At 39.1% G+C, this 8,487-nt stretch overlaps 2 protein-coding genes across 2 annotated transcripts; one reads left to right on the forward strand and one right to left on the reverse strand.

Moving 5' to 3' along the window:
* Window positions 1-308: 308 nt before the first annotated feature.
* LOC131649036 (serine/threonine-protein phosphatase 7 long form homolog) lies at window positions 309-1,669 on the reverse strand. The gene is made up of 4 exons (XM_058918783.1): window positions 1,607-1,669; window positions 806-1,521; window positions 638-728; window positions 309-560 (listed from the first exon to the last, which is right to left on the reverse strand). The coding sequence occupies exons 1-4, from the start codon at window positions 1,667-1,669 to the stop codon at window positions 309-311; spliced, it is 1,122 nt and encodes a 373-aa protein (XP_058774766.1).
* Window positions 1,670-2,429: 760 nt separating this feature from the next.
* LOC131649037 (uncharacterized) lies at window positions 2,430-4,675 on the forward strand. The gene is made up of 2 exons (XM_058918784.1): window positions 2,430-2,639; window positions 2,732-4,675. The coding sequence occupies exons 1-2, from the start codon at window positions 2,430-2,432 to the stop codon at window positions 4,673-4,675; spliced, it is 2,154 nt and encodes a 717-aa protein (XP_058774767.1).
* Window positions 4,676-8,487: the final 3,812 nt, after the last annotated feature.

An 8,487-nucleotide genomic window follows, 5' to 3' on the forward strand; every position in this document is an offset into this window, starting at 1 on the left:
GTTTGTTGGAGTCGTGTTTGTTGGAATTGTGTTGTTGGTTGAAATTGTGGTGTTGGTTGGAATTGTGTTGTTGGTTGGAATTGTGGTATTGGTTGGAATGATTGTGAGTTTTCTTGATGTTGATGAAAGGTGGTATGTGGGGCTGTTTCTTGTGTTGATGAAGAGGAGGCATAATGAGGCGGGTCTGCCAAATACGATTCTTTCGACAAATATATTAATGGAATATTTCTTAACCATTGCATATATTCATCGGTGTGGCGTAAAGTAGTACTCATGTCACCTGTCATTATTAAGTTTTTTCTACCTTTCTACTCGTTGTTCTCATGAATGTTCAAAACAGTATAAGCAGCATCCCTTACATCCTTCTTTGTTATTGCGTGGTGATCTTCAAGACATCTCGGGGGTTGAGGGATGTCTTGAGTAAATCCAAATTGAAGCCTAACCCTGTCAGCATGATGCATTTCCACCATATGAAAACAAATAATATAGGTAGTTGCACTCCACGCCCGAGCTTCTCGTTGAACACAACGTGGATATTTTGCGTAAGGCCTCCACAAAAACTGTAACACATAAATAAATATAAGAGTCGTATTCATGTAGAGGAAAAATTTAATATATGGTTTGGTAAAAAACTTACATCTCCAACGACCATGTGATCCAAAATGAAACGATATCCATCTAGATAAGTATTCGGAGATACGAAATACTCCATATCTCGTTGTGCAAATCTTGCATATTTAAAAAGTAAAATTAGAAATATGCGTTAATTTAGTGGTAAAATAAATATATGGAATAAAGAATTTACCTAACGGCGTATGGATAAGATGGAGCAATTTCACTCCTTGGAGCAAGTCGTGGAATGCGATAGTAGGCCCACACAGCGAGAAGGAGTGAGCAGCCTGCAACACTCTTGACGTCTACATGACATGCTTTGCACAACTCCCTGTAAAGGTAACACAAACACGCAGACCCCCAACTATATTTGCCGCATTCATTAAGATCTTTGACAAATTTGAACCAAGAAGAATGCAACACATTATGAGATTTGTCAGGAAATAAAACTGCAATCATGCTTAAGATATATAATTTTGCATGTAAAATATTTTGCTCCTCGGTTGGTTGAGGAATTTTTTCTAACTCATCCAACTCGTCGTGGATCCATGTCAATTTTACCGAACCCTTCACCCTATCAGGTCCATCAAAAGGTTCTATGCATAAAGCATCGAGACAAGCATAATTAGGTCCTTTGGTTTCACCTACTACAGCCCTCCCATCTATGCGGAGGCCAAACAACATACTTACATCCTCTAGCATTATTGTACATTCACCGGTTGGCAAATGGAACGTGTGTGTCTCGGGCCTCCATCTCTCAAGCATCGCAACTACGAGTTTGGAATCGACACTTCGAAAGTTGATTTTGGCGACAACTCCAAAACCGGCTCTATCCAAGTAAGGCTTGATAAATTCACTTGGCTCCCTATCGAATAGATGAGTATGTAGTCTAAACCTTTTAGAATCATCCTATAAAAAATATATCCTTTTATTAGTATACAAAAATAATAAATTGTGTAACTTACGTATAACAAATACTAGTAAAAAAACTTACATATGCAGCCACATTCGCCCTTGTTCCTCTATGTGTTTCTCCCAAAGTAAGCAAATCAGACATGTTGTCTGATTGTGATACTGGTAAACAAATTGTGTGTTTCAGATGAATATGCAACTCTTAAATTTGGAAGAAGTGATGACTTTGGAGTGACAATGAGAGGTTGAATTTATAGTCAAAGTGGATGCATTGTATAGACCAATGGATTAACAAGTGTAGTGCATGCAAAGAAGGTGCAATCTATTATCCAACTTTCATAATGACTCATGCATGCTACTACACTATTGATGGAATAGAACAATGGTTGAAGTGACAATTGCATGCATGCATGCAACAAAAAACGAGCCACGTTTGGGTTCGGCCAACCCTTGGACGGACGTGAACTAGTCACGTTTGGGTCCGGCCAACCCTTGGACGGACAACCTTGAGGTGCGGCCAACCCTTGGACGGACTGAAACATGTTTCGTCCTTTGCCTGGACCACCCCCCCACGTGTCCACTTTTGCCATGCATGGTTTAAATACCCCTTTGACTGAAACATGTAATTCAAACACACATTCAAACACACATAGAAAAATTATAGTTTCATTGAATGGCTTAGAGAAACATAATCGTTTCAGTGCACTACAACGGTGTTATCAGTAACGATCTAACCAACGGTTTTTTCGTTTAGCAACACAAAAACAAAACGTTTCAAAGTGCATTGTAGGTCCGATTTTATGCATTTGAAGGAACGGATCGAAACAAAATTGCAACTTCCTGTAAGTGAAATTATTTATCGACTTCCGTTGTTTAATGGAGACAATGGTAACATTTTTTACATCATGAAACCAATAGAGGACGACGATGGCGTTAAAGTGATGTTCGAATGTCACAGTTCGTTTGCTCCTCTTGACGATGTCGAGCTATATGTTCATATTGTTAGTCCTTCCATTAACCAATCGCAAGAGTCGCATTTGCATCAATACGGTATGAGCCAACCCACTGATGAAGAGCCAACACAAAACAACGAACCGTTTATACCTAACGAAGATGTGGATGAGTACAGTGACGATGAAATAAAAGAAATGCGATATGAAGATCTTTTTGTGATGACAATGACCCTGATATCATTGTGCCGTTGCAGCCTACAAGTGCACAATCGATTAGCATGTACGCCCCACCGGATCACATGCGAAATATCTGTTTAGAAGAGGCACAGTCTGAATCAATATTTGGTTCGCACAAAACAAACTATAATGATGTTGATTTATATGAGGGAATGGAGTTTGAAGACAAGGAGGAGTGCGTTGCTGTTATACAACATTGGCATATCACCAATAATCTTGATTATTGGGTGTACAAATCTGATAAGAACAAATATGTCATCAAATGCAAGAATCCAACTTGCCCATTCAAATGTAGAGCATCAGTTCGCAAGAAGAACTCCAAATGGACAATAGGTAAGTTGAGTGGACCACATGTCTGCACAACCACTTCAATGTCGCAAGACCATAGACAACTTACCTCATATATTGTCTCTCACTGCATCAGAGATCTGGTTAACACAGACCCATCAATTAAGGTAAAGCTCATAATCTCTCATATAACAGGAAAGTATGGTTATAATATATCTTATAGGAAAGCATGGATTGCAAAGGTAAAGGCCATAGAATCCCTGTATGGAAACTGGGAGACATCTTACAATGACCTTCCACAATGGTTATTGGTAATGAAAACATATCTGCCTGGAATGATAATAGACTTGGAAACGTTACCTGCATTTTCAAACGAAGGAAGCCAGTTGGGTGATAAGATGATATTCCATCGTCTATTTTGGGCTTTTCAACCATGTATCCATGGTTTTGCTTATTGCAAGCCAATTGTTCAAGTCGACGGAACATGGTTGTATGGAAGGTACAGAGGGACATTGTTGATGGTTGTGGCGCAGGATGGGAATGGTAACATTTTTCCAATTGCTTTCGCTATTGTTGAGGGTGAAACCAAGGATGCTTGGAGTTTTTTCCTTCGCAATCTAAGAAGCCATGTGACACCCCAATCCAATCTATGCCTAATATCGGACAGACATCCATCGATTAAAAGTGCCTATGTTGATCCTGCAAATAGATGGCAAAATCCTCCGTCTTCACATGTATATTGCATTAGGCATATCGCACAAAATTTTATGCGTGCGATTAGAGACAAGGAACTACGTAAAAAACTCGTCAATATGGGTAATAGTCTAATTGATCTTTGTGAAGTACTTTTTCAAATGATCTTTGTCGATTTCTTGACATGTTTATTATTTGTAACAGGATATGCATTGACGGAGTCAATGTACAACTACTATAGAACCGAAATTCGTCAGACAAATAGAGATGCTTTGGAGTGGATTGAAAATATCCCCAGGGAGAAGTGGGCAAGGGCGTTTGATAGAGGGCAACGATGGGGACACATGACGACTAACCTTGCAGAAGCAATGAACTCTGTGCTAAAGGCAACCAGAAACCTTCCAATAGCGTCTTTGTTTTCGGCCACATATTTTCGGATGGGAGCATTATTTGGTCAACGTGGACATGAATGGACAAAGAGGTTGACATCAGGCCAAACTTTTACAGACAAGTGTATCAAGGGGATGACTGAAGAAGTCAACAAAGTAAGCAGTCATAATGTTTATCAGTTTGACCGGGAGAGGTTCTATTTTATGGTGGCCGAAAGAATAAACCACAACGATGGTCGACCAACTGGTACTTACGGTGTTGATCTACGAAAAAGAACATGTGATTGCGGAAAATTTCAAGCGTTCCATTTGCCTTGCTCACATGTGATTGCAGCATGTGAAAGTATACGCCAAGACTACACCATTCACATACCCGACGTGTTCAAGATTCAACATGTTTTTAAAGTCTACCAAGAAAGCTTCCAGATCCTCCCACATCAAGACAATTGGCCGCAATATAGAGGAGCTACTCTTTGTCATGACGAAACTATGCGTAGGAAAAAAGAGGTCGCCCAAATAGTACTCGGATTCGAACCGAAATGGACGACATGGAAAAGGAAAAGAGAATGTGTGGGATATGCCGTGAAGTAGGCCATATCCGAAGTAAATGTCCAAATGTAGTAGGCCCGTCCAATAGGCCTCCTTAATGTTTACTTCAACTAGCTTTATGAATGTAATATAATGTCTTTTTAATTGAGTTTGCAACCATCAATGACTAAAACAACGTTTCACATTAAACATAACTAAGACAATATTTCACATTACTAAATAAAGACAACAAAATAAAGACAGCCACAAATAAAACCAAGCACACAGAAACAATTAAAACGACCTCACAGGAAACAAATAAAACATATTCTAAGAGATTACAACCATCAACACAATATCATGTGGTCCTAGCATCATCATAAGGACACCAGCGTCATTTTTCACGGCTCTCCAAGAACGAGTTACTACTCCATTTGGGCCTTTCTCCGTGACCTGCCTTTCAATTTTCCTTATCTTTTCACCCTCGAGAATGTTTCCGTCTAACCATCCGATCAAGTGCCTCTGTAGATGCTCGAAATTTTGGGTGTTCCATAGTTTGATCTTCAGCGGAGGCTTTGTTGCTGAAAAAAATAATGTTGCATCTCTCTTCATAGGTGGAAACGTTGGAAGGGGTTCAGAAGACATCTCCAATAGTAACACTAAACCTTCAATTGTAACTGGTGTGAGTGCAAATGTGGCTGTACAATCTTATTTATAGGCAAAAAAATAATAATAAAATATATGTCCTCGTCCATCTATTGGCCGAACCTACACATGTTCGTCCAACCCGTGACTTACTCATATTTTTAATAATTAAAATAGCATTTTTTTTAATTTTTTATTATATTTTATTATATTTTAGTCATTAATTATAATAAAAAAACAATTTTTATAATTAATAAATCTTTAAATTCAATTAAAATAAAAAAAAACGAAAAAAAAGCCCTAGTTTGCGTCCGGCCCATCCCTGGCCGGACCCCAACTTGCAAAAAAAAACCTTTTCCAGTTCGTCCAAGGCCTGGCCGGACCTGAACTGGAAGTGTAGCATTTTGGTATTTTTTTTTAGTTCGTGGCATTCTGGTATTTGAATTTCATATATGTGGCATAGTGGTAAAAAAATCTGAGATTTTGTTTTACTCGTATTTTTAGAGTTCCAAGACATCTAACTAACGCCATAGTCATTTATGACTTATCTTTCAAAACGTCTTGTCATTTTCAAAAACGTCTCTTCAAAACGTGCGTCCCCAAGTTTTGTCATTAATTGTGATCATTGCTCCTAGATACTAGGAGTAAGGCTAATAGCTGTTCGACCGCCGTTAGATTAAATCATCTCTCGCCGCGTGTCCTTTTGACCTTTATTCAAAAAGATTTGAAAAAGTCCTTACTAAACCTTTAAATACTCAAGCTTTAGCCTTCAGGGTTTTCCCTTTGTCACACAACTTTGTCCTTCATTCTTCTGCGACTAAACACACAAAAAACCCTTTTTGGTTTCTAACCTAATTCTTGAAACAATTTCATCTATGGCGTCTTTTACCATCCAAACCTCCACACCAGAAACTTCAAATGCTCTCCAGCCTGTTCAACAGTTTCAACGCCCTACACAAGTAGGTAACCAACAATACATTCCAGACCCAAACTTAGTAGAAACTCGTGCTATTTACGCTTCTCAGGTAATCATCCCTTTTGTTCTTTCTGGAAAAACTCATGCTTTTATGGGTCCTTTACCTGGAGATAGTAGTTCTTCTCAGGGTAAATTCTTTCCTGCTTATTATAAAACTAGGCCCTTAGTTAGCAAGAGCCAAATAGACAAAGAGGGTAACCTAATCTTAGTTTAAACTGCCAATGTAGATGATGCTTTGACTGAAGCCATCGTAGCCTTAGAGAATATTAGGTTGAATTATGCGACCAACTTCCTCAAAGTATTTAGATCAATCCCTTTAGCAAAGGATCCTGAACTGTATTATGCTTGGTTGGCTAAGGTAGAAAACAAAAAGGCTTCATTCTGGAAAGAATTAGGGATTTATGATCTAATACAATTATCCAAAACAGGTTTAGAATACAACCAAACCATGTTAGTAGCATCGATATATTTTTGGGATGCTTCTCACAATACCTTTCACCTTCCTCGTGGAATGATTACCCTAACTCTCTTCGACATAGCCGCTATCATAGGGCTTCGACCAGTCGGGGAAGTTTTCGATCCCAACTACATGGATACCGACACCATCCAATTTAATGAGATCAAAGCCACTTATACTGCTTTTATCCAGAGACATCATAACCAAACGACTACTGAAGTCGCAGATGAAGAACATATTGCATTTCTAGCAATCTGGCTTTCAAGATGCGTTTTTTGTTTTAGGCCTCTCCAAGTGGCAAAGAGGTACCTTTGTATGGCTAACCAGATAAATGCCGGAAAGAAATTAAATTTAAGCCAGTTAATTTTAGGGTACCTTTATGAAAATCTTGGCAAAGCAACAGATCTCGTCAAAGAATACAAATCAGGATCTCTTCTCTTCGCTGGACCCTTCTGGCTACTACAACTATGGCTCAACGCCACCTTCAAAGCTTATCTCCCACGTAAAGGTGTTGTGGACGAAGAAGATATGGCAATCCGAAATCGAACAGTCGAAGGGACTAGACTAGCCCACCTAACTCCCAAAGAAGAACCAGGAAAGCTTTGTGAGACTTTTCGAGCGTACATGATGATGTTCGCTAAACGTTATCAGTTTAGTCCTTCTATGGCTCCATTTGTGAAAAGAGCAGTAGGTCCTGAATGGTTCACATGAAAATTCCCAGCAACTTCTCCAAATCAACAAGCTGAATGCATGGTTATCTGGGAGGCTTTTCTGACGTCTAAACTGTTGTACCATCGATTACGATCTCCCAAGAGTCATTGCTGTCTCCTTTGTTACAAACCAAATCTCGTATCAAGACAATTTGGGTTGGTACAACTCAAACCAAAATGTATGTATGAAAAGAGAAATCATATGTGTCTGCATGCCATGCACTTATCTGAAGAAGACTATGAGTCTAAAATCTCCAAATATGTCGGCATCAGGACCCTCTCTCCCATTTCCTTCGAACCTGCCTTCTATTCTACCATCGATTTCCATCAATGATGGACAAAATATTATAACAAGCAAATCTTCGATATTGAAAGTCTTTCGCAAGAACTAGCTGAAGCTTTTGCTGATGTGCAGGCGAACTTCAAAAAAGGTACTTCAACTCATATTAAAGAAATTCAAGCCTTTCAAAAATTCTTTGAAACTATCTATAGGCCTGATGACCTTAGTCGGACCGTTCATGAAGCTGCGGTCACTTTGCGTGAAAAATTTTCCACTAAACTGGATAAGCTGAAATTGCCCACGTATGTTCGACCATAACAACGTTATGAAGTGGCTTTCAAACTTTATCCGCCAAAATTCCCTCCACTACCTAGTGCTGATTTTGGTGTGGCTCTAAGTCCTCCTTTTCCCGACTGGTTTGTGTGTGGGAATGTCCCTAAAATCCTTTGCGAACAATCCAAAAAACACGCTGAACGAGTGGTTCCGACTAAGCATACCTTGGATAATTTCAAGGGACATCTTCATATAAGTCTTGAGCACGTTCGTGTTTTGACTCCAATACCTGAAGGTTGGGGCTTGGACAATCCTTCGATTAACATTCTTTCCTTACCTATATACTGACTTTTATTCTGTTCACAGCTATAGGTCGAAAGAGAGTTATCAAGGAGGCGTCTACACAAAAGGATGCTGAAGCTTCGAGAAGCAACAAAGCAAGTGGGAGTGATTCTGTCACCACCGGCAATAAACCAACGGTATATACATATTCTCATATTTTTAACTTGTACGTTTATTCTGAACATTATTCAT

This window comes from Vicia villosa, linkage group LG2 (assembly GCF_029867415.1).
Source record: "Vicia villosa cultivar HV-30 ecotype Madison, WI linkage group LG2, Vvil1.0, whole genome shotgun sequence".
Taxonomy (NCBI): domain Eukaryota; kingdom Viridiplantae; phylum Streptophyta; class Magnoliopsida; order Fabales; family Fabaceae; genus Vicia; species Vicia villosa.

Excerpts from the sequence above, each read along its gene's own strand:
- LOC131649037 (XM_058918784.1), top strand. The coding sequence starts at position 2,430 with ATGAAACCAATAGAGGACGACGATGGCGTTAAAGTGATGTTCGAATGT. Across the intron at positions 2,640-2,731 it reads CGTTTATACCTAACGAAGAT|CCTACAAGTGCACAATCGAT; the intron begins GTGGATGAGTAC and ends GTGCCGTTGCAG.
- LOC131649036 (XM_058918783.1), bottom strand. The coding sequence starts at position 1,669 with ATGTCTGATTTGCTTACTTTGGGAGAAACACATAGAGGAACAAGGGCG. Across the intron at positions 729-805 it reads TCTTATCCATACGCCGTTAG|ATTTGCACAACGAGATATGG; the intron begins GTAAATTCTTTA and ends TAAATATGCAAG. Across the intron at positions 561-637 it reads ATCACATGGTCGTTGGAGAT|TTTTTGTGGAGGCCTTACGC; the intron begins GTAAGTTTTTTA and ends TATGTGTTACAG.